Source organism: Rattus norvegicus, chromosome 19, assembly GCF_021556685.1.
Source record: "Rattus norvegicus strain SHRSP/BbbUtx chromosome 19, alternate assembly SHRSP_T2T, whole genome shotgun sequence".
Taxonomy (NCBI): Eukaryota; Metazoa; Chordata; class Mammalia; order Rodentia; family Muridae; genus Rattus; species Rattus norvegicus.
This window is the reverse complement of record NC_141552.1, coordinates 45,911,117-45,937,861: the sequence shown is the minus strand read 5'-3', so window position 1 is coordinate 45,937,861 and position 26,745 is coordinate 45,911,117. Positions and strand designations below refer to the sequence as shown.

Genomic DNA, 26,745 nt, shown 5'->3' with positions numbered 1-26,745 from the left:
AGGCAGGAGCCCTCTGCATCTTATATGCGGAGTCTCATGCAATTTGGGGAACCCAATTAACATAATACAAGAGTTAGACCAAATGATAATAACTAGCATCCTAGTAGATTGGCTGTTTAAAAATTCTTTGCGAGGCTGGAGAGATGGCTCAGCAGTTAAGAGCACCAATTGCTCTTCCAAAGGTCCCGAGTTCAAATCCCAGCAACCACATGCTGGCTTACAACTATCTGTAATGGGTCTGATGCTGTCTTCTGGTGTGTTTGAAGACAGCAACAATGTACTCACATACATTAAATAAACAAACAAACAAACAAAAAACCAAAAAATTCTGTGGGACCTCATAAAATTGCATAAAAATCCTTTTTCTAAAGCAAAAGGACAAAACAGCAACCAACAGATTGGGAAAAGATCTTTACCAATCCTACAACTGATAGAGGGCTAATATCCAATATATACAAAAAACTCAAGAAGTTAGACTCCAGAGAACCAAATAACCCTATTAAAATATGGGGTACAGAGTTAAACAAAGAATTCTCAGCTGAGGAATGCCAAATGGCTGAGAAGCACCTAAAGAAATGTTCAGCATCCCTAGTCATCAGGGAAATGCAAATCAAGACAACCCTGAGATTCCACCTCACAGCAGTCAGAATGACTAAGATCAAAAACTCAGGTGACAGCAGATGCTGGTGAGGATGTGGAGAAAGAGGAACACTCCTCCATTGTTGGTGGGATTGCAGACTGGTACAACCACTCTGGAAATCAGTCTGGAGGTTCCTCAGAAAATTGGGCATAGTACTCCCCTAGGACCCAGCTATACCACTCCTGGGCATATACCCAGAAGATGCTCCAACATATAATAAGGACACATGCTCCACTATGTTCATAGCAGCCTTATTTATAATAGCCAGAAGCTGGAAAGAACCCAGATGCCCTTCAACAGAGGAATTGGATACAGAAAATGTGGTACATTTACACAATGGAGTACTACTCAGCTATCAAAAACAATGACTTCATGAAATTCTTAGGCAAATGGATGGAACTAGAAAATATCATCCTGAGCGAGGTAACCCAGTCACAAAAGAACACACATGGTATGCACTCACTGATAAGTGGATATTAGCCCAAAAGCTCAGAATACCCAAAATACAATTCACAGACCACATGAAGCTCAAGAAGAAGGAAGACCAAAGTGTCGATGCTTCAGTCCTTCTTAGAAGGGGGCACAAAATACTCAAAAGAGGAAATAAGGAGACAAAGTGTAGAGCAGAGACTGAAAGAAAGGCCATCCAGAGACTGCCCCACTTGGGGATCCAGCCCAAATATAGCCACCAAATCCAGACGATATTGTGGATGCCAAGAAGTGCATGCTGACAGGAGCCTGATATAGCTGTCTCCTGAGAGGCTCTGCTAGAGTCTGACAAATACAGAGGCAGTTGCTCACAGCCAACCATTGGACTGAGCATGGGTTCCCCAGTGGAGGAGTTAGAGAAAGGACTGAAGGAGCTTAAGGGGTTTGCAACCCCATAAGAAGAACAATGATATCAACCAGTCAGACCCCCCAGAGCTCCCAGGGACTAAACCACCATTCCAAGAGAACTCAGGGATGGACCTATGGTTCCAGCTGCATATGTAGCAGAGCATGGCCTTGTTGGGCATCAATGGGAGGAGAAGCCCTTGGTATGAGAAGGAATGCTCGATACCCAGTATAAGAGAATGCTAGGGCAGGGAGGCGTTAGGGAGAGGGTGGGTGGGTGGGGGAGCACCCTCATAGAAGCAGGGGGAAAAAGAATGGGATAGGAGGTTTCCAGAGGGGAAACCAGGAAAGGTTACATTTAAAATGAAAATAAATAAAATATCCAATAAAACAAATAAAATACAATATGAAAACAGTCTGTAAAGATGTGAAGGGAACTGAAATTTTATACTCTGTTGAAGGGAATGTAAATTGGTATGGCCGCTGTGGTGAATGTTATGAAGGTTCCTCAAAGAACTGAAATGAGAATCTCCCAAGCCGGGGATGCAGCTCAAGGTAAAACCCTGTGAAGGATTCATAGGCCCTGAGCCAATCTCTGTACCGCAAAGACAGATGATAGGTAGGTAGGTAGATAATAGAGATGTCTGCCATGTGTCCAGTAGATCTCACTTCACCATTGGATCCCATTAGCATACCAAAGAGATTCCGGCCTGGGACTGATTACTGAGGAACCACTGTGTCGTCAGCCTGGCTGCTCACTGACACACGAGTGAACAAAGTGTGGCCCATGCACACAATGGGATATTCCTCAACCCTAAAACAGAATAAAATCTTTTCACTTGCAACCAAGTGGTGATGCTGAAAGACCTTATAGTGAAGTGAGGCCAGGTAGACCCAGGAAGAGAGATGTCACCCGTTCTCATATGTGCAAAGTAGAGTGATGCTTGCTAGACATGGAGGAAGGAGGCAGGGTAGGAGGAGGGGCTGCTGCATGTGATCACTGCACACTGAGTGCACACAAAACTGCACCCTCACTAAAATGTAAAGTCAGTGGATGTTAATAACAGTAGAAATCATAAAACGCGTACTCACTGTCGTAATGTCTGGGGGAGTAAGGAAGGAGTGGGCACAGTGTTTGTTGAGCACTTGATTTGAAAATTGAAAAGTAACACTTTACCACTAGACACAGTTTCTTAAAGGCTAAGCTGGCAGAGCTAACGAAAGAGGCTTCAGCAGAAAGAAGGTCCGCTGACAACAACGATGGGCATTTGGAAAAGTCCCTGAAAATAATATTTCACATCGATGTGTTTATGTTCCCCTTGCCACTCTAGCATACTCTTACAAAGAGAAATGCTAGCAGACATGCTAGACAGGATTGCGCCTTGATAAGTGATAACTTTATGGATCTGGTAAAGTTTTCACCTAAGTGCTGCAAACATGCATTTCTTGGATAAAGGTGGGCTTTGAATCCTCAGAAAAGGAACATGGAAAGAGTGGCCTTAGCAGGTCAGCCTGGGGAAGGAGACAAGGTGAGGGAAGGTGCAGGAGAGGGCCCTCGAGATGGCCCAGGGGGGAATGTCTTACAGCCGAGCCTCTTGGCCATCCCCAGGACCTACATGAAAAGCACTGCATCCACAGAGCTGCCTTGTAACCCTCACACACATGCATGCCCTTCAAGCAAGCAAACAGCTCATAATTCTAAACTGTAAATTTGAAAGCAAAACCTGTAAGCTACAGGAGAGAAAGGCCCTGAGTTGGTCTGTGGTCTACCAGGTGATAAGGGCCGACCTGGCAAAGCTGCCTTGTGTTACTTCACTGCCTGTCAGTCCTCGGCCTAATTCCTGGACACACGGAAACAGCTATACGTACTTCGAGAGGCAACAAGGGCTGCAGGTGTAGAGGTGACCCCTGCCCGTACCTTTGTCCTGCCTTAGTCACAGTAGGGTACAGGGAATAGCTGCTCGTGGAGTACTCGGAGCCCCTAAATAGGTCTTCTCTGTGCTGTTTGTTCCCCAGGAAGTGACCCCTTGACCCACTTTTCCATCCTCCCTCAGCAGAGATGGCTGAGTCACCTCATGAAGTGTTTTCAAATGTTACAGTTCACAGAATGGTTCGCTTACAGCTAGTTTATAAGCAAAGTGTGGGGGGGAAATTCTTCTCTGGCTAAGATATTTGCCTAAAATACTCTGGAGCTGAAAACAAGATCCAAAACAAAAGGAAACGTTAAAGGAAGTGTCTGCTTGATTGACTGACTCGAAGATTTACTTTGCATTTTTTCCTCCAGTTATTTGATTTATTTTTCATTTAATGAAATCTGAAGCCTCCTTGTGGATTAAGATTTAAAATGAATGGGTTTTTCAGACTGAGCACATTGCTGGTTTGTTTTTATCCCTAAAATACACACCCTTTCCCCACCCTGCCCTCTGTGTGGTGCTGAATCACCCCTGCAAATGGCCCTAATTCTGTCACCAGCCCTCAGGCCTTCCACACAGACAGGACCTCTCCAGCACTTGTGTCTTCTTCTCCACTGTCAGTGGCTGTTTCTGCTAAGGTAACATGGATGGCTTGAGAGATAGAGCCATCTCTGTCAGTTCCAACAAGGGCCATCATTTGTACCAGATGCATAAGAAGACCAAGAGTAAGGCATCTGGATTCCTATGTGAATTCACTTCCACTGTTGAAATAGCAATAACCAGTTTACTGGCTTAAGTAGATGTATGCAAACATTTATTTATTTTTTTAATAAATGTTCTGTTGATGTAAAATTATTAAAAAAAAAAAAGTCTTTTATCCCACACTAGGTCCGGCACTGTAGTGCCCCCAGATGGTAGATATCGTCATCTCAGTCAGCATATCGTCTTACCCGCTTTGCTTCGTCCCATATCACACTGCCAATGGCTTCTCTCTGAGCCTGGCAGCAATCTCTCTACCCGTCTAGTTCCCAAGGCAGGTTGCCACCATGCCAGACATACACATCCCAATTTCATGCAGGCTAGCGTGTCTAGCCACCACACACTCTCTTGAACTTAAATCGCCACATGAAGAACACATAACCCCTGGTCCAATTGATAAGATATAATTGCTCACCTAGACATACAAAACCCTGTACATATCCATCCCTTAAGAATATTCATAACAACCTGTAAATGTGCAGAGAGGAATCTTAACATCCGCCTCCATGTTCTCTCCGCTACTCCTCTCCCTTCTCCGTCTCTTCCTCCTCTCTAAAGCTTTTCTCCCGCCCATCCTTCCTTCTCGTCCAATGACAGGCCTCATTCTATCTTGTACCTGCCCACACCTACATAATGACGTCATCCTACAATGTACAGGTTAGAACTCTAAAATGGCTTTTACTGAGCTCATCGTCTATGCATCAGCAGCTGGGTTCCTTTGAGGAGGCCAGAGGAGAGAATCCACTGTTCCTAAGAGCTATCTACACTTTTGGCCTATGATCAGTTCAGTTGCCGTATGTGCTTCCTGGGTTCTAGGGGTCAGGAGGAAGTGTCTTTCAGGTACCATATTAGTTCCTTCTGCATTGCTGCACCTGAAAGGCTTGGTGGGATAAGGGGAAAGGATGGGTTTGCTCATGCTCACAAGGAGTTTAGGCCCATTGTGGCGAGGAAAGCACAGCACAGAGCGCTCAGTTCGTGGCAACAGAGCGTGAGCCAAAGCCGCTCAGAGCACCGCAGTTGAGACTCAGAGAGACTGCATGTGGAACTAGGAACCTGGTGCTGCCGTCAAAGAAAGTAGTGATCATCCGCTAGCCAGCTCCGACCCCCCAAAAACTCTATAGTCTCCCAAAACAGTGCCATCCACTGAGGAACAAGCATGTAAAACAGAAACCTGTGAGGGACATTTGACATTCAAACCATAACTGAAATGATTATTTTGCTCAACATAGTTTTTCGTAACCTGTTTCCCACTAAAACTTGTCCCCACGCTGACTTTGTGGTGCTGTCCTGATTCTGGTCCTCCACATCCATGCTCTCTTCTCTTTTGCTCTAAAGCACTTTGGTGCAGTAAATAAATTCTATTGTGTGAGTGAACAGAAATAGGGTAAAACCAATTAGCTAAATTATGAAATAATTTAACTATTTAACTAATAATACTATAACTAATGTAACTGATTTAAATATATTATGTAATATATCATTTAAACATAATTAATATGATATAATAATAAATACATAATATAGATAATAATATAACTAACAGTAATATAAGCTAATCGCATAACAGGTTCCAAAAGCACTCCTGTATCAATGTTCTGTGGTGATAATATTTTCTATCCCTTTACAACAGAAGTTTTGAACCTGTAGGTTGCGACCTCCTTGGGGGTTCAATAATCCTTCCATTGATCACCTAAGACCATTGGAAAATGCAAATATTTACATTATGATTCATAACAGTAGCCAAATTATAGCTATGAAATAGTGATGAGAATATTTTTTATGATTGGGGTCACCACAGCATGAGAAGCTGTATTATTAAAGGGTCACAGCATTAAGAAGGTAGAGAACCACTACTCTAGAGGAAGCTACAGTCTCCAAAAAGTCTGTGTCTGGGCCTACTATTCATGTTAGAATAATCTGGAAATTCTTCAGTGGCAGTACACCTCAGAAATGAATTCTCACTCTTCTTCCTTAAGGAGGAGTTCTGGGTGGTGATGGACCTCATCTTGGTCTTATTGACTATAGTTTCTGTCATCTGCATGGAGGAACAGCACTTAAGACCCTGGGTGCTGCCAAACTGGGAATTCCAGCCTGGTCTGACAGGTTTTGGTTAAACATTAAGTTCAAGGTAAAAAGTTATGGTGAATAACTTAAAATGAAAACAGATAAGTTAAACCCCTCTCCCCAAAAAAGTAAATGTGAAAAATAAGGATGAGAGAAGCCCAGGCAGAGTGGCTGTGATGCCAGCACAGGCTGAGGCAAATGGGAGATCCCAGGCAAGACCAGCCTGATCTAGGCAGCCAGGGCCACATCATGAACACCTGCCTCAAAGACCAAAACAGCAAAGGTAAAGGAAAAGCAAGGTACAGGAGTGAAGTAAAGACACAAATGTGCCTGAGGAGCCAGGTGGAGCAGGTGACTCCTGAGTGCTGCAGACTGTCATCCAGAGCCCAGCTCGGCAAGCGATGAGAGTTCCAGGCGGAAAGATCACCTGTATGTGCAGGAATTTCAAAACAGAAGTCCTCCGCCTGTGACACAGTGGCCAGCCAAGAGTAGAGTGGTAATGACCATACGCATTTGCCCAGGCTTGAGGACCACTTAGAAATCTACACCAAAAACCTGTGGGTGGGGATCATGCAAGAGTGTGAGACTATGCAGGATGATGCCATATCTTCATAAGGGGATGATTATAATCATACACTGAGTCTGGCCAGGCCCAGGCAGTCACTCTTGGGATAGGATAAGAAGTACTCCTTTGGAAAATGAGAAAGAGTCTATAAATTCAGGGGTGTGACCCAAGGTGGTGGCAACAGGAAGTTATGCTGGGGAGCAGAGCTACCACACATCTGGAAGGAAGAACTGTGGAGAGGCCCCGCTTCATCACAGGGACAAATGTTCCTTTTGACAGATGGCTAGCTAGTAAGGAGGCCTATTGTATAAAGCCCAACGTAAATTTAATATGAGGGTGAATGTTGAAATTCATCATTACTCAGTTTTTTTTTATGAGGGTGGCAACATACAGGATATGCTCTTGTCGGACTGTGCACACACCCTTTGGGTGTGGTGGGCACTTGGCTGCCTTTTCGGTAGTAAACTTGATGACACAATTACCGTAAACTTGGAGATTCTTTCCAAGGGCTGTGCATGCGCCCAGGTGGCTTGCAGATTTTGTTAGTACTTTTTGTATTCGTGTCCCACATAACAAGCTGCAACACCATAGAAATAGTAAGTTTCGTGTATAAATAGGTTCTACCGTTGTTGCAACACTCCTGGCTTCTCTAGAGAAGTGGGTAAAAGCTCACCTGTTTGTGAAGCACAGCTCGTCCAGCCCCTAGTGGAGCAAGTGGCCACTTCTTAACTCTGGGTATTTGTTGTCATGAGGAAAGCAAGCTAGTACTGCTAGATTTTGTGAGAAAAATCCCAGATTTTGAAAATGAGAATTTTTTTTGTACAGTTAGTTTCCAGTGTATGACACTTGCTGTTAGGAATCTGTAGATGGGGGAGGAATTAGCAGTCATTCCTCACCTGCTTGCTGTCTGTTTAATGGACTTTCTTTCTTTTTTTTTTTTTTTTTTTTTTTTTTTTTGGAGCTGGGGACCGAACCCAGGGCCTAGCGCTTGCTAGGCAAGCGCTCTGCCACTGAGCTAAATCCCCAACCCTTTAATGGACTTTCTTAATGTAGACTACTGTCTCTCCTCCACGGGTGATTTTCTTCCAGAATGGACATTGGATGGCCTGGAACCTTTCTGTTTTTCACAGTCAATGGCTGGGGATGGTACCAGCATCTAGCGGGTAAAGGACTAAGTCTGATGCTGAACATTCTGTGACACAGAATTGTCCCTATAGCCATGAATTATCCAATCCAAATGACAATGGAGTGGTGGAGACCAAACTGTTAATGTTTCTTTCCTTCCTCCCTCCCACCTTTTCTTCCTCTCCCTTTCCCTCCACGTCCCTCCCTCTCTCAGTCTTGCTCACCTTCCCTCTGTTTTTGCCTCCTTCAGTCAGTCTAGGTTGGTAGTTCTCAGTTTCCTGTGCAAGAAACAGCCACATGCAGATTTAAGGACAGGAGGCTCCTAACCTCCATATGTGGACCTTGGGAAGCCCAAGACTCTGCTTTGAGAATTCACCCCTGGGTCTTCCCAGTGATGACCTGGAGCTAGAGTTGGAGGAGTTGGGTGGTCAGCTCTGTGCCCATGGTCTCTGGGCTCTCACATCCTTCACCATGAGCCTTTTGTTTAGACATTGTTGCCTTTATGAGGCCATGCAACACAAAAGGCTCTTAACCAATATTTGTGTCTTGGAAGAAAATAATTTAAAATGTAGTTGTGGATGAAGACAGAAAGCATATGTCACTGTGATGTTTAGCTCCTACTCCTGGCCCAAGTACCTAAATAAAGTACCCTATGGTGTTTTCCCAGAATTGGTAATTGCCTTAATTTTTGGCAATGTCTCTTGTGTAGGCATAAGAATTCTTTCCTAGTGTATCCCTGAAGATACAAAGTTAAACTTTGTTTTTATTCTAAGCACAAGAACAAAACTGGAGGGAGGAGAGGGAAGGGCATGGGGTGGGGAGAGAGAGAGAGAGAGAGAGAGAGAGAGAGAGAGAGAGAGAGAGAGAGAGAGAGAACTATAGCTGATAATATAAAGAATGAATCATACAAGTGGTTTCTCTACTAAGCAGTTGTAATTTAAATGTTATAAACTATTAATTCCCAGAGGTAATACGGTAATACCACAAGGGCATTGGTAAGGATATCAGATCTGTCTGTGAAATGCTGTTTGGTCCTTGGGAAGATGGAATATTTATTCCATAGTAGTTGGCTGGCTTTGACTCACAGAAAGCATTGCAACTGTTTCCCTTACTTGAGTATTGGTTATAATGCATAGTATTTTGGTTGTAGGTATTAGACATCTTCTCGAAAATATAAATCAGAGAGTTATATGTGTCAGTTACTGGATGATGTATCAAGACCTGTTCATGGGTATCTTGTTACCAGGACACAGGTATCCTACCATATGCCCGGGGCATTTCAGTCTCATACAAATGCTGATAACCTAATGGCTGTCTGACCAGGAGTCCTGATGTGTTAGCCTCCAGCTTCTTCAACTTCCTGCTGTAATTCTGGAGAAACTATATTTACCAGTGTGGAGTTATGGTCGGATAATCAACCCTTGCCTGTGTCCTAATCCTGCCAGATGCTTTGCTCTTCCAGCGTTTGCCTTAGCGGAGGACACTGGTCTGATTTTGTCCAGAAGGCTGGGTTGAGCCTTGGCTGGACTCGTTTTCCAGAGAGACAAGCCTACCCTGGGACTTAAGATGAAACTTAACAGCCTTGCTTTGTTCCCTGAAGAGCTTTAATAAGAACGGGACTGCAGCAGCGATCAGGTTAGGAAATCTAACTGGTTCGAGACACTGAGAAAAACATTGATTCTTTGTTTACCTGCCTTATCTTTCCTGTACTTTTTCAGTGAGCACTTACTCACTGTAGACTGTATCAAACACAGCAAAATTCATAAACAGATTCTGGTGTCACCACCCAGAAACAAAAGGAAAGAGTTCAGAGTACATCATGATACAGGAATGGCCACATGGTCTTTTTCTCCATGGTGAAGAAAAGGTGGTAAAGGGAGATTGTGTTCAGTGGGGTTTCTAACACTAACTGTGGGTTCAAGAAACAATCATTAAAGACTAGAAATTCTCCAAGAGAAAGTTACAGGTTTCCCCATTCAAGTTTGGGGATTAAAGATAGTGAGGATTAAAACTTGTGTCTCGCCCAGTGTGTAACTTGAATCTGTTTGAAAGCTGAAACATGAAACTGCCCTTTATCCAAGTCATCAATGAGGACCTGACTCTTAGTAACCGTCAAAGTCCTTCCAACCCTGGGGTGACAGTCCATCATGTCACACCGGAAAGGCCTTCTGCAGATGAAGCTAACAGTGGCAGCCATGAATCTAACCATACATTTCGGATGAGCTGCGAGTGTGGCAGTCACTAGTTCCAGCTGACTTTAGTGTGACGGGAATCCTGCTTTGGGGGCAGAAGCAAACACAAGGCTGGAGGGTCAAGGCAAGCCCCTGGAGGGAAGAAACACAGTCTAGGTTTTCCGTTACTGTGAATGTGATGTTACTTTAAGCGTTTGCTGAAAGGACTTTAGAGTTTTTTACATGAATCGCTAACATTGTTTCAAATGTGGACTGAGATGGTCTGAGAAATGCTTTCAGAAAGATCTACTTTTCCTTACGGAAGTCCTCTGGGCAGCTCCTCTTCACAGCTTCAATCACCAATTTCCACAGCCGCCTGGGATCCTATCTCCTGTAAAATAAAAGATAAACTCCTTCCGCGTTTGAGTATTTGGCTCTGAAAGAACTTTCTCTGCACCTTGCTTTTTCTGTTGTTCTGTGTTTCCTTTGGTATTTTGCTTTGTTTGTTTTGTTTTGGTGTAAGGAAGGAGGTTGGTTACTGTTTATTTGTTTTGGCTAAGTGGTGTTAACGTAAAGAATACTTTTGAAATGAAGACAGAAAGCATAGTCTCTTAAAGGAGCTTTTGTTCAGCCTATGATGTTGGACTGGTTTTGAGGGAGTCTCCAGTGCTCTGGAATTTATACTGTGGCAGAAGACCAAAGGACAGAATAGAAGGGAGCCTTGTAAACAGCTGGGCAGGGCCGGCCTATGCCGGCCTGGTGCTTCTCCCAGCTCCTCTCACTCTCCCCTCTCCGGATCTGCCGGACTGACCCCTCAGCCCAGGAGCCACTGCAGGTTGCCTTCTCAATGCTTCAAAGCAGGCCAATTTGGTCCAGTTCCACTCAATCCGGGAGTTTTCAGACCAAGTCTACCAGTATTCTGAAGAGAACCCAGCTTAGAAAAATAACTTTTTTCAACTATATGCATCATTGGCTACTATTAATTCTTAATTTAGACTTATTCTGATGATGTCAGAGGAATAAAATCTGAAATAATATTTATTTTAGAAGCTATAAACATTAACATTTGTTTTCCCTTTTCTCAGGCCTGCTTACTCCTCCCCTAATATGAGTGGTACCCTGGGAACTGCTCAGTATGTGCTTCCCCTGGTCCTCTTGCAAACTAGTGTTAGTTTGTCATGAGGAGATTTTTACAAGCTATCTGGCTTCTTTGGCTGAGCAACAATTCTCAGAAATGGATTCTATTTTCTATGTAGTTTCAGTCATGAAGTTTTGTTCACTGATAATTTCTGTTAGGTTACCTGGCCTTTCCAGTGGCTATTGCTCTTGAATGGTTTAAATGATTTTTATCATAATATCATTCTTATTTAATATTATCAATATTGTTAATATTATTAATGTCATTTACATTTGTTAATTAATATTAGTCAACAATAATAATAATACCTGATTTGATCACAATATAATCCAATGAAACTTGCTCAGTTTACTTTTCCTGTGAATAATGTAAAAGATTACATATGATATGATTACAAGCTTAATCCTCCCCCTAAATTCAGTGGCACCCTGGGAATGCCTCACTATGGGCTGATCTTTTTTTTTTTCAATAAAACAAGCTTCCAAGTAATTGTTCTTGAAAAAATAATTTGAATTGCAGGGATATATCTATGAGTAATTATTTTACAGAAAAAAAGGCCAAACTAAAAAGAACATTTTTCAAGAACATGAACATTTAAGATAAAATCAGACTGATCTTTCAGTCTGTGTATGTTCTCCTCCATTGATAATTTTTATTTCTCTTACCTTTTAAGATTTATTCTCATTTTGTGTGTGTATGCTTTTCCCACATGTATGTGTATATACAAATACATATACATATATACATACACATACATATACATATACATATATACAATAGAGGTCAGAGGAAGGCATCAGGTCTGCTGTAGCTGGAGTTACAGATCGTGGTAAACCACCATGCAGATTCTGGGAACTGCTATGGGGTCCTTTGCAATGGCAGCCACCAAACTGTCTTTCCAGCTCCCAGCTTTTATTTCTTATGCATATAAACCATACAGTCTTTTATTTTAATCTGAACTAGGTTGAGATAGACAGCTTTCTTGGGTGCCTCAGAATTCCCTGGTGAGTGGCATGGTTTGCAGCCCCTGGATGCTATTCAGGAAAGCTGGAAATGACTGAGATAAAGCAGCAAGGGAGGCTCAGAAGAAGATGAGAGAAGAATTCACAAGTGAGATGCCAGAAATGCCCAAGCAGTGGGCTAACAATGATGCTTGCAACTTATCTAAGGAATCCTGTACCGAACTGTTCATAAAGACCGTGCTATTGCCCAGTGTAGTACTCTTCTCCTCTGCTGGCAAAAGCTTCTGGAACCCAGGGTCTCCTACATATTAAACATACTCTCTGCCACTGAATCACACGAATGCTTGCTTCAATTTTCCATGTTTTATTTGCATAAAGTGGGTCCCACTAAGTTAACTACCAGTGTGAAGAGGTCTGTACAGGACCATACAAGGGGTTTTCTACTTAGTCTGGTCTCCCTTCAGCTTCATCCTGCTCAGCCTGAGCTCACCTAGGAGGGCATAGCCCATTAAGTTGAACACTGGAGTCATTTTCAGGTCACTGCCTCCTGCCTCTTTCTCCTACCTTATTCACCTCTGCAACCTTGCTACAATAGTAACGCTTCTCTATAAACCATTCTTAATGAGGCTATTCATCTACCCCCATACCAATGAGACCTGTTCCATGTAATAAATTCTGTGCTTGCGTATGTGCCACGAAGGCAGCTGTCACAGCTGGTAAAGAATTTGCCCTTTGAAGAAGGAATCTTTTTCTGGATGGTCATGGCTAATACTGTGCTAGCTTTTCTTATTTACTATTATAATTGTTTGTGTTTCTGTTTTTTTTTTTTGGTTCTTTTTTTCGGAGCTGGGGACCAAACCCAGGGCCTTGCGCTTCCTAGGTAAGTGCTCTACCACTGAGCTAAGTCTCCAGCCCCAGCCCCGTGTTTCTGCTTTTTGAGAATCTTCCTCTGTAGCCCAGGTTTGCCTCACACTCGCTATGTGGTCCCAGCTACCCTTGAACACACCATGTAGACCAAGATGGTTTTGAACAGGTGGCCATCCTCCTGCATCAGTCTTTCAATTGTTAAGATTACAGGTATATGCCAGCCACACCTAGTTTTTCTCCTTTTAAATTAGTATTATAAAACTACTGAGAATTTTTGCAAACATACCAAATTTTCTACATAGTGATCCCTAGAGAATAGGATGTGTGAAGATCGATATCTGTATTTTCCAAATATTGTTAATTTGGTTTTAAAATGTGTGTCAAAAGAACCCAATGATCTAGCGCAGCATTGCTTTAGGGCTTTGATTCTTAGCAAAACATAGATTCTTCCTCTAGTCAATTTGAGACCAGACAACCTAACCAAGTTTGCTTCCTGCCTTTTTAGAGCTCTTTTCCAATTGCACTGAGGGTGATATAGACAGGAGCACCGCCCATCACAGCAGCCCAGTGTGTGGGGGTGCAGTGCCCTGCGGATTAGAAAAGAAAACAGACCTATGAACTGGCTGGGGTGGCCACAGGGCTTCTATTTAACACATTCATCTGTCATTAGTGGGAGCCAACTATGACCTTGTAGACAGTTGAACTCTGGGGTCAGATGTTGGCCACAGGTGCAGTCTGGAGCTTCCAGGGCTTTACCAATCAGTCACATCCTCCCCACTATATAGCATGATGTTTGTATGCAGTGCCCACCCCTGTACTAGTCACTTTGCCCTCTGAACAGTGGGAACAAAGCAGACACCTCTTGGGCATGGATGAAGGCAGCATTTGCGGGAGAACTTGCCTTGCTTGTAGCTCCTCGGTTACCCTTTATCAACTCCCAACTCATACATGCTCTCTTGGGATTAGGTGAAAAGGAAGGCCGTATTTTATGGAGATGAGCAAGCAGTCTATGATTTAAATTGTGGAGACAACTTTTTTTTTAAGGTGCTGGGCAAGAGATAGGGTTGGGGGACAGTAGCCAGGTTTATTCTTCATAACGCTGAAAATTCTTTGAAGCATTCCAAAGTCACAGTATTTGCCATTTTTGCATATTTTCGGATGGTGTCACTCAGATGACACCTTATCACACTTGTGAGCATAAGCAGCTTCTTTCTGTGTTTCGGACAAAATTGAGCCCAGCAGCTAGCTCCTTTAACATCGTTGTAAGACTGGAATGTACATCACAGGGTCTTCCTGACTTCCACAACAAGACTCCAAATCTCCAAAACATGTTCAATCGCTTGTTTTTACCTTAGTGCTGAGCTGCACTTGGGTAACAGGATGCCTGCCGCCAGGACCTCAGGGAATTTAGAAAGCAATGTTGTATTTCTTGCTGTCTGCAACACTCTAGACTCTCCGTATCACATTCCAAGATGCTCAGCGGACGTTCTGCTGTTTAGGCTAAATCTCTTCTTTGGTCCTCTAAATCCTTAGTAAAAAGAAAATAGGTGGTCATCTCCATTCAGAAAACATCCCTTCACATTTTCACAGTACTGCTGGGCAGGCAGGGAGCAGCACAGATAAAAGTAAACCACTAGGCTTCTCTTCCCCCCTCCCCCCGTCCCTCCTCAGAACACTCTAGACTTCTCATCAGCCCTCCTCAGAGCACATGGATACAGTCCTGCCTCCTCTCGTGTTCAATTCAAGGATTCCTGGAGACTTTCAGTTGTACACTATGATGGCTTCCCAAGGTGACTATTAGAAATTGTCACTTGGTCCTGCAAATCACCACACTGCCTGTCACTCTCCATAGATCCTTGTCCAAAGTGCCACAGGGAGCTTGAGAGTTAGAGGACAGGTTCCATCCTGCTGTCAAAACTGTCCTCCCCCCCCCCAATTCTGCCAAAGTTTCAGCAGAAGACAGTCCTGGATGTCTCCCCATTGCATGCAGGAGAGCACAGGAGGGTATCCCTCTGTATTCCAAGGCTCTCCCTAGTACAGTCCCCAACCTGGCTGCACTGAAGATACATCATCTCTCTGTTAAAACTACCAGCCCAAGATGGCGCCTTCCCCATGCTTGTATTCGTGTAGATACATATTCCTGATTCTGACTAATATTAAAAATAAAATAATGAGAAAAGTATAGCTAAGAATTATAGATACCATAAAAAAATATGTCCAGATGCATGTAGGCATCTGCTATAGGAAAGCCATAACCCAGAACCTTGTTTTGTGCACTCCAAAGCCCTGTTCTTACTGTCTTTCCCTCCATCCAGCTTCACTGCTTGCTCTGGCTTCTGGTCTGAAGGACTTTACTCTTGGGCAGGTCAGCACTATCTGATTGGCGGTGTATCTCCTGCAGGAATGTGGCCTAGTCCACTTCCAAGTCACACCAAAATCCAGTGGAGGCATGGTGAGAATTGAACAGAAGGGTTAACCCCGTGGAGAGATAAAACAGCTGCTGCCGCTGTCTCTTTTTCTCCGAAGTTCTGATGCCCTTACTCAAAACTCAACCCAAGCGGCTTGTATAACCTACTCAGTTTTCTGACTCGGCTTTCTCAAAATGGTTCTCTCTTGCCAGAGCTAAGATTTTGCCATAAACAATTCACTGTTTGGAAAGCAGTACTGCTTATGCAGTGGGTAGGCATTAGCTATTTGCTAAGTAATTGTAGATATGAAAAAAGCAATAAAATCATGTTGATTAATTGTGCCTGTAATGGTATCTGTGGGTAGCTTTGCACACCTGAAAGTTTAGTGGGAGGTGCACTAGTTCAGAATTTCTTACAAATTAGTCAGATGTTGAGTTTACCTCTGCCGTTTCGCATGTCCTGTTAAATCAGTAACATGTAGTTCTTGGTTAATTATGTAGAAGGATCTGAAAATACATACAGATCCTTTTTAATGCCATTTCAGCATTCTTAACCATTGCAGGAGTATTTATAAACAATTGCGAGACATCACTTCATTTTCCATTGAAAAGCTAATTGTTTATTCTTGAAGACAGCTTACCCTTAGCCCCTCACCTGCGTGCAATTAGCATGTGTTCCCTTAAGAACCATTTAGATTCCTTTTTCCCTATTAGTACAAATTAGGATGGTTTTGCTGTAGAATCAATTAGTGGTATCTGGAAACAGGTACCATTTCTTCTTTTGATGATGTGACTGAGAAAGGCTTCATTCTTCCCGACTTTGCATACCTCCTCTTGTGACCAAAAGAAAATGAAGTCTTGCACCAAAAGCATAATCACATTTGTTTGGCTAAAATCAACACCCCAAGAGTGGGATGAATATTGCATTGTTACTGCCCCATGGGATACAATTACACTTGGCCTGTGAACCAACTGTAACAACAAGAACAGTGATAATAATAATAATAATAATAATAATAATAATAATAATAATAGTGTAATCCCTATACAGCATCTCTAATATCTGCTGCCAAGTCTTTAATTTTCAAGAGATCCAAATTTCTAGCATGGAGGGAAGCTGAAGTGATAAGGTACTTGGAGAATCTGTGTATGCCATCACCTCACTGGAAGATGGTGGAAAAGATTGGCTTCTCTTCTCCACTGTCATCACTGAGGCAGCATAGGCTTTTGTCTAAAGGGTACTCAGGTCCTCACATACCTCAGCGGTAGAATAAGCCAAGCAGGATATCCTGTTACACTGGAATGTAAAGCTTCAGCCGTTCTGCAGATCGCACGGGGAAGTCGTCCCAGTCTTTGTGGAGTACCACAAAGGTGCTCCCAACTTGATGTTCTGATTTTTGGTCAGAGACAGGAATCAGGGCCTCCCATTGCCAGATCCTGGAAATTAATTCATGGGGAGAATCTATGGAGTTCTGTTTCCTAGCTGGACCAGGAGATAGAAGCTGCCAAGATATTGCCAGTAAGGCCTTGGTACCTGAGGGCACATGGCTTTCGGTAAAATCCAATATGGATAAATGAAATTCCTCTTTCAAGTGAATGAATCTAAGTGTGAAACATACACACACACACACACACACACACACACACACAGAGAGAGAGAGAGAGAGAGAGAGAGAGAGAGAGAGAGAGAGAGACAGAGACACAAAGACAAAGACACAGAGACAAAGAGAGACAGAGACAGAGACAGAGACACACAGAGAGAGACAGAGAGACAGACAGAGACAAGACAGAGAAAGACAGAGAGACAGAGACAGAGAGAGACAGAGTGTGGTACTATTGCTGACAGGACAGTGTGGCTCTGACTTTGGGACTATGAGATCACCAAAGCCCAGTGACTACCCTATCCAAATAGCCAGGTTCACTCTGAGTAAGAGAAACAGGCTCATTGAGGATCTTTAGCCAAATTTATCCCTCTGTAATTAGCAAACATTTTAATTATGCACTTGGATGTGAAGCTAGTGCTCCTCCTACAGCCTAAAAATGACGCTAAGAAGGTAGAGAGGCAGATTAGAAGAGAGACCACACAGCATGGAAGGGAGAGTCGGGGTCATGACTGGATTCAAACGTTCTCTCTGAGCTTTGCTAGTCCTAAAACCTTCAAGCGGCATCTCTCCTTCAGGGTCTCAGCTTCTTCATCTGAGAGAATAATAACAGTAATAATAGTCATGGGTCGGTCCTGAACACTGCATTTCTAGAAATATACAAGTCTTCTGAACTGTGTCCAGACACTGGGTACTCAATAACTACAGCTCATTGCTTTGAATATAAACTTTTAAGTGTAGTAAGTTCACAAATGGGTCATTGCACAGTAGAAATTTTTGTAAGGAATAATTGGTGACTCAAAAATTTTATCTAAGAATCTCAGAAGTTTGTCTACTTTTTTGGGGGGGTACAGGGAAATAAACTGAGGCTTCATGTATTCATACATTGTGAAATTTATAGTTTAAAATGAGACATATTCATTCAATAAATATTTGCCAAGAACTCACAAGTTAATAGCATGGTACACAGGATATTGTTAAGAATGTGTAAGACAAAGGGGCTGGGGATTTAGCTCAGTGGTAGAGCGCTTGCCTAGGAAGCACAAGGCCCTGGGCTCGGTCCCCAGCTCCGAAAAAAAAAAAAGAACCAAAAAAAAGAATGTGTAAGACATCTTCCCCTCCCCACATGCCCTGGGCTTTCAGTTGCACACATATATGCTTGGGGCTGAAGAATCCACACCCTGAGGGCATTGAGAGCCTAACCTAGCCTGTGTTGGTAAAGATGGGTTATCTCTCAGTTTCAAGTGTCCTGGGGCGTCTGCAAAGTCATACATGAAGTAAGTAGAAGGGTCCATGCAGTGCTGAAACCTGTGCAGTTGTCATGCTCCCGGTGACAGCCTGGGAAAGACAGTCACTATTCTCTCTGATACTCGTGACACCGACTCGAAATCAGACACGGGAAACCAACACAACAAAACAGACCTGGACATTAAAACAAATACACACTTGATACTTCATTTGCAAGCAGATATCATTTTAATGAGACATGAAAGTATCGGCCGTCACTGTTTCCGTCAGTGAGACTGTATCCAGCATCTATCACAGCCTCATCTGAGGAAGCACAAAGAAACTTCAATGAGCTCCTTCCTGGTTTTGTTTTCTGCTGTTGGGGACAGTATCTCCCTGCAGTGCGGCTTAGCTTTGAAATCACTCTGCTGCCCAGACTGGCCTTGAATTAACACTATCTTTCTTGCCTCCACCCCTGAAATTATGAGACAGTAGACGTGCGTCACTTCACAGTGTCTAGAATATCTGTGCACACGTGCACAGGTATGTGTGCACATCAGTGCACATATGTATGGAAGCCAGAGATCCTCATGATGTTGGCCACACTACTTGCCCTCTTCCTTCTCTCTTGAATAGGACCTCTCACAGAGCCCTCCCTGCCATGTTTCAGGTAAACAACCTGAAGCTCAGAAAGTTTCTCTGTGTCAGAAGCTCTATGATCTCATTGCCCAAAGGACCAGTGACTGCTCTGGAGCATCTGGCGTTTGGCATTATTTAGCTGTTTGGTGTTTCTCGGATCTGGTTAGCCAGTCACTTTCCTGGTACAGTCTGGTGTGTTTTCATTCCCACATCTCCTTGAAGCGTCTTGATTCCCTACACTACAGTGTCAGCAGTATGCGAATAAGAGACCGGGTCCTCATTCAAATGATGCTGAAAATCACAGTCAGAATCTCCTGCCTCAGATCCTCTACCAACAGCAGGAGTCTATTAATAAATGATTGAAATTTTAAAATTAGCCTGTTAGACATTTTTTAAACTTTTTATTGATTGTGAATTTAATACCATGCACCCCAAACCCACTCATCTCCCAACCCCTCCAACTCCACCCTCCGCCTTTACAACCTCCTCCCAAAAGAAAGCAAGAAATAAAAAACAGTTAAATTAAAAACATAAAAACATCTCATCCTGGAAGCTGTAATGTGTCCTGGTGTGTCGCAGTATGTGCTTCTGTCCACACATCTTTGCTTATAAATGTTCACTACAATAAATTGTTGGCAGAGGCCTCTGGCTTCTGCTGCACCATTGATATTGCATTCTCACCAGGACTCTTCTCTAATACCTTGTTGACGTGTGTCATGGAGATCCTGCAGTTTTGGATCTGCAGGACCGGGCCCCCTTCACACTCTCCAGCAGTTCATGGATGGGGTAGATGTTGGAGTGGCCAATTCTAAGTCCTGGATCTGGGCCTGGGTGATACCTGAGTTGGTCAGCCTGCCAGCTCTCTCATGCTTCCCAGGCAAGGGGTGGGAACAGCTCTCCCGGGTGCATGCCATTAAAGCAAGCTCTCTTGTGTACCCACGATACCAGGACCAGCTCTCATGCACTGTCCTGAAGTGCAGAGCCAGGTCACCTGAGGGTCACAGCTGATGAGGCAGGGAGCTAACTTAGCTCAGCCCACAGACATCAACTCAGACAGCAGGCCAAACTACAAATGTCTGTATGGTCTTTGGTGGTAACATGGGCCACAGACATCTACAGAGACTCCTGCTCTCTTAGTATCCTGTTTATCCGAGTTCCAGCAGTTAAAGGCCAGGTAACAGAAGTGATATGTCTGTTTTTGGGTGGTAGCTTTAGCTGAATCGCCATTTTTTCTGTGGTGAACAGGATAAATATTAATAGCTGTAATTGTAAATGTAAGTGATTATGTCTTAAACCACGTTTGTTGGTGTGGCATGCCTTGTCCTGTGTTCGGAGAGTGTCCGATAAGGCTGAGATGCATGTTCAGATTAAGTAGAAGCTACGCCTGGTTCATGTAGAATTTCTAAGAGAATCAAAAGTGTTACAACTGCAGAATTAGTAAGTAGCACAGCCAAAGCTTATCTTGGTTCTTCTGAGCTTTGTTTTGCTGCCCATCCACTCATACCTCCTTGTTACCTTTGCATTCACCTCTGCCAGATCCCAGGATGTTAGCATTTGAAGCAACTGCTGTCCCTCCAAACACCATTTCCTGGGATTGGACAAGCTCTGAAGTCCTATTCTAAAATGAGAATCTTAATAATCACTCCCCAAAATAATTGTTAAATTGTTTTGGGGGGGTTTTGTTGTTGTTGTTTGGTTGGGGTTTTGTTTTGTTTTGTTTGTTTTGTTTTGTTTTTTTGTTCAAACCATTTAGAACCTGCTTGGTATTAAGCAGACCATTTACTTTTTTCTAGTTGTTGTTGTTGTTGTTGTTGTTGTTGTGGGCCCTGCTTGTATCAGCGATACAGTTTTGTGTCCCTTTCTGCCTAGTCTCCTCTCTGTTTTGAGACAGGAAAAGGTTCAAGTCATCCTGCAGTGTCTGCAACTTCCCTTGGGTAGAAGGGAAGACCTGTGCCATGAGTCAAAGGCACAAAACAGCTGCCAGCCTGCTTCAGGTAGTACTAACTTGGGAGCTTGGCCATTTACCTTAAACTATTTGGAAGGTACTCCTTTTGGCACAGAGGTACCTTAGGAGAGAGCGTGTCTTAATTGCAGCTCAATGGCCTCATGCGATGCGTTCGAGATGATATGTTCATTTGCCCTTATCCCTTCTGATTTTTGCGTTTGGCAGCTCGAAAGTCAAAGAAGCTGGGGAAGTTAAAAGGCCTCCACGAGGAGCAACCACAGCAGCCCCCACCACCGCCACCCCAGAGTCCAGAAGAGGGGACCACATACATCGCTCCGACCAAGGAGCCATCGGTGAACTCTGCGCTGGTCCCGCAGCTCACCTCCATTACGCATGCACTCACACCATCCCCGGCCATGATCCTGGAGAACATCGAGCCTGAGACCGTGTATGCAGGCTACGACAATTCCAAGCCCGACACCGCCGAGAGCCTGCTCTCCACGCTCAACCGCCTGGCAGGCAAACAGATGATCCAGGTCGTGAAGTGGGCCAAGGTACTTCCAGGTAGGACCGTGGGCTGCTCAGGCTCTGCCCAACAGTGTTCCCTAACGGTGTCTGCTTTGCAGTGCATCCTGCTCAAGTACGGAAGACTCTAGAGTGCTGGGAGAATACTAGACACTGGTTCACTTCTTTCCCTCCAAGAATGAAGGCTTATAGTTCTGTTGTTTTAAAGGCAGATGCGTGGATGGTGTTTGCCCAAAAAAGGGGTTACTTTATCCTCAAGTAGTAATGAGGTAAAATACATTGTTAGTGAAGTAACACTGAGCTGGCTCTTGGCAGGACAGCACTTAGATTTAATCTAAGCTCAGGCGTAAGGAACTTAGGCCTGTCAGGGGTCTTGCAAGACACTCTGATCAACTCTTTCTGGTTAAAAAATAGATAAATAAATCCTGCTTGGGACTCAATAGATGGTTGGTAAAGTTCCTTCACCCACCTGAGTTTGAATCCTCAGAACCAACAATTATATCACATAGGGTCTCCATCTCAGAGAAGACAAGCAGGCCTGTGACCCCAGCACCGGAGAGAGACAGAGGTGGAAGGATCCTGGAGCTTTCAGACCACACAGCCTAACTCCAGATTCAGAAAAAGACCCTGCTTCAAAAGATAAAGCCCACAACAATATACAAGTCATGCCCACATATGGCCTCTCCATACTGCATCCACAGGGCCACACACATACCTGTGCACACATCCATATACTTGCACATACACCACAGGCAAACAAAACCCATCCCTGCCCTCAGCACCCATAAAGCACTCTCGAACTCTCTGCTGGTGGGTGTTCATTTTCTGCCAGGCAGGATTTAATTAATGAGATCATGTTAGCCTACAGAAGCACCATGGAGAAATGTTTCACATTGCCCTGGTCCATCAATCACCTGTGGTCAACCTACAGCCTGAAGGGAAAAATAGGGGCTTCATCCCAGAGAATAGCATGACACCATTTTAAATAAGGAAGGAGAAAAAGCACAGTGGGACCTAGAGCAAGATGCCTGCCCTGCTGCACAACACTGTCAACAGCTGGTATCCCAGGCAATTGGGACCACAGAGTCAAAAAGACTAAAATTTTTCTGCTCTTGCAGACATGCAGATGGCGACAGTTAAACCCCCTCTTTAAGTGGGTGCTGTTGATTGTGTGGGGATGAAGCAAGTTTCGCAGGTGAATACAGTGTCTTCCTGTGCATTGGTTGTCATAGCAGAACCTAGATGGACTCCTTAGTGTGATTTGTCCCAGCAGCTCCCCACCGCCAACACCCCTCCACACTAAGTGTTTAACATGAATTTAAAATGAAGTCTTGTGCAGAGCCAGGCACTCGGCTCCCGTAGGTGTCTGTGGAATTGATTTGAGTCTGTTAGGGAAAGGTAGTGAGAGCTGACTTCTTCCTGGAATGTACTCGCATGCTAAGTGTCTTTCGGTGATTAATTGTTCTGTTCTCTAGGATTTAAAAACTTGCCTCTCGAGGACCAAATCACCCTCATCCAGTATTCTTGGATGTGTCTATCATCGTTCGCTTTGAGTTGGAGATCGTACAAACACACGAACAGCCAACTCCTCTATTTTGCTCCAGACCTAGTTTTTAATGAGTAAGTACCTATTAATTAGCCCTCATAAAACAAACTGCAGAATTATTCGTTGTGCTGCTCTTAAGACTTATCTCTAAGCCAGCTGTATGAGTGTGAGTCTACTGAAACGAGCCCCTCTAAGGGTTTAAATTATATTCAGTTTTGAAAACTTAAAAATCAGTTATTACGGTGCTGGGACATAGACAAGTCTGAGTATCAATAATAAATCAGTATATGTAACTGTTACATCATGTATGTGGGAACTGTCCCAAGAGAAAGAGGATCCAGTTGGCTCTGAGCACTCACCTGGTACAATGCCATGATTAATAGAAAGCGATCTCTTTGGTATCTGCTCTAGTTGGAAAGAAGCTCATTTCTAGGAAACGGGAATATTTAAAGTGCCAGTTTTCGAGAGCATCGTAGAATGGCTCTTTTGTTAACTGTACACAGCTGCTCAATGTGTTTTCCTGACAATCATAATTACCCTTCCTTTTGATCATAAAAGAAGCCAAAACTTTATTCTGCAGTGAAACATTTCTCGTTTTATGATGCATTTTAAAAGGCTGAACAAATTTCAGTAGATTCTTTTCTTTGACTGTGAATGCCTTCCTATCTTAAGTTTACGTTTTATTAGTGTTTGCATTTCACATTAGCACATCTCTTGTATGTTTATATTCCACAATGCCTCTTTGTAATTGTTGGGTCAAAAAATATTTAAAAGGGAGCACTGGAATTATGACATCAACTCCAGCCACCCTCTAACAGATGGCTCTGTCTAGAGACGTTAATATAAAGACTTGTAGAATGAGGGTATCAGATGACAAATGGGTGGATGGTAAAGGAAAGAAACATCATGCCAGGATACCACAGTAACCCCCGTAGTCACCTGCCAGGAACCTCGGTTCATGTGGCTTACTACACAGTCATTTTATTCCAAAGAGAGAGGAAGACTGTCACAGGCTCTCGAGGCAACTGTACTCTGGCAAGCTCTCAGAATAACTGTAGTGTGGCATACATTTTCATCTAAAGTAAAGCCAATGAACTGGTGTGCACATTTTAAATTTATTTGGCTTTCCTCAATAATCACCTGGCATACATTTCATTTTCATCTAAAGTAAAGCCAATGAACTGGTGTGCACATTTTAAATTTATTTGGCTTTCCTCAATAATCAGCTGGTATTGCTAAATAAGAAATATCGGAATCTCCTGGTGCCACCTGAAGGTTCTGTACACTTGATTTTTGTTTGAACAGAAGATCAACATGATCTGACTAATCTCCCTTATGCAAACTGTCAGGTTTTCATAAAATGTAAAATTTGCCACTTGAGTGAATACTCTGACATCTGAGCTACTTTATAGCCATCATTATTTTCTAGACTCCATCTCCAGTCCTTTTCATCCTCTCATGTGACACTCCAAATACTTGGAGGGATAATTTTTCATTGACAACCGACCTATAGTCTGTGAGCTTACCTGTATTCTAGACACCTTGTCAGGACGGAATCATGCACTCTTCGTCCTTTCGTGCCTGGCTTATTTCCATTAAACACAATATTGTCCATGTTTACCCACCCTGAAGCATGTCTTAGTTTCCATGCCTTTTCACGACTGAGCAGTGTTCCCTTCTTTATCTGTAGTTAGATCTCATCAATTCTGTGGTATCTACCTGTGAATTTGCCTGTTGGTGGCTACAACTGGTTTTAATCTCACCACGGATGCACACAGTAGCTTAGCCATGTTTATGGCACATGCAGAATGCAAAGTAAATGTCATTGTTGAGTGCACATCGCAGCAGGGAACAAAGAAGCCCATGCCCTGCCTTTCTGAGACTGTGCACAAGCTTCCTGTGTGATTTCCAGTCTTTGCTACATTCTCTGCACTTTTGTGCTTTTCTTGGTAATGTCCCCATTCCAAATGGCCAGTGTGCAGTGCTGATGTGCAGCGTGATGACGCTGAGCTTAGCAAGGCTGGGATAGAGCCATGCTGAGAGGAAAAACATCTTCATCATGCACAGTCATGAGCTGTTGCCATAAGTTCAATGTTGATGATTCAAAAGTGTGTATTAAATAATGCATCTGATCAGAAATACATGCCAAACAAGATTACCTACAAAACAGCCAAGAAACAGAATGCCAGCAGGCACAGCAGGTCCTTGCCTTCACTTTCCCCTTGGGGAAATGGCTTGGTATTCACTGAGTAGGTATTTGCCTTGACTTCATAGAGCACAGCTGCAGAAGACACAGAAAGCCAAATGTCTGCATGTGGCTGCCTAGCCACCTTTGAGTGCAGTGGATGATATTCATAAATATCCCTCAGATAGCGGTGTTAGGTACTTTACTGTAGCTGGGATCAAACCTCCAGACAACAGCAACTGAAGAAAGAGTTCATTTTTGGCTTAGGGTTCCAGAGAGACAGAGCCAATATGTCAGGAAAGGCATGGTACCAAGAGAAGGGAGCTGCCTAACATTTCATCTACATGCAGGCAAGAGAGGGGGGAAAGAAACAGGAGGTGAGGGAAGGCTATAAAACCTCAAATCCCTCCCCTCCTGACATACTTCCTCCAGAAAGGCCCTGCCTTCTAATGGTCGAATAACTTCCCAAACAGCGACACCAACCAGTGACCAAATAGGAAAACATATGTGCCTCTCGGAGACTCATTCACCTCTTTATAATATCTGTTCTCGTTTTCGATTCTGATGGCTATGTACCTATAGTAGACTCTCCCTGTATCTGCTAATTCTGCATCACACGTTCAGAGTGATCCCAAACTGAACACAGAAGTCGCAACATTTTTACAACATGCCAAATTCTCAATATTCGTGCCGATACTTTTTTCTTTCAATATTACATCCTTTGGGACCATTCCTTATCGTTGGGCTTTGCATATCTCTGGAGACTGGTAGTGTTGGGCAATCTTGACCAGCCACTGATAAATTTTCTTTGGAGAAATATCAGCTCAAGGCCTTTGCCCATTGTTAGTTTAAATTGAGTATCACGTTGCTCTTTGGCTGTGATCCTTTGCCTACTTTGGATGTAAAATCTAAGCGATTTGTAATTCTTTACTCCCATTTGTTACATTCTCTTTATTTCCACTGTTTGAAATTACAAAGTGTTTTGTTTTTGTTTTCATTTGTTTGTCATGTTTTTTTTTTTTTTTGGTTCTTTTTTTCGGAGCTGGGGATCGAACCCAGGGCCTTGTGCTTCCTAGGCAAGTGCTCTACCACTGAGCTAAATCCCCAACCCCGTTTGTCATGTTTTTAAGATAGGGTTCATGTAGTCCAGGCTAGCCTTAAACCCCACTGTGCGCCTAGGATGACCTTGAACTCCCGATCCTACTGCCTCTACATCCTGAGTAGCTGGGGTTGTAAGCATATAGCCGGTTTATGCAAAGGATCCAGGACTTCATGCACACTAGGAAGGGCCCTAGAACTGAGGCACACATGTTCTTAACTTTATGAAGTTGAATTCACCTGTTTCCTTTTGTGTCCTTTGCTTTTAATGTCAAGTATTAATTTTAAAACATACATAACATGGAAAGACAAAATGTTCAACAAAGAACCCAAGGAGACTCCTTTTGAACACACAGAAGTCAGAGGGAAAAAACACTGTATTTTTGAAGGTTTAGCTAGTTCTTACTTTTGGCTTCAGATTCTTGACAGTCCTTTCTTTTGGTCTAGTATCTAGCATCTAAGACGTAGTACCTGCTCTGTAAATTTTTGCCAGATAGATGAATTATTGAACAAATTAACCCACTATCTGAGAGG

General features: G+C 43.3%; 1 protein-coding gene across 6 annotated transcripts in view; it reads left to right on the top strand.

Moving 5' to 3' along the window:
- The window catches only part of Nr3c2 (nuclear receptor subfamily 3, group C, member 2), a 344,228-nt gene that overhangs the window by 261,744 nt on the left and 55,739 nt on the right, over positions 1-26,745 (top strand). For all 6 annotated transcript variants that reach the window (NM_013131.3, NM_001395077.2, NM_001429945.1 and 3 more), the window contains 2 exon segments: positions 21,083-21,421; positions 22,858-23,002. In NM_013131.3, coding sequence (NP_037263.2) covers positions 21,083-21,421; positions 22,858-23,002 — 484 coding nt within the window.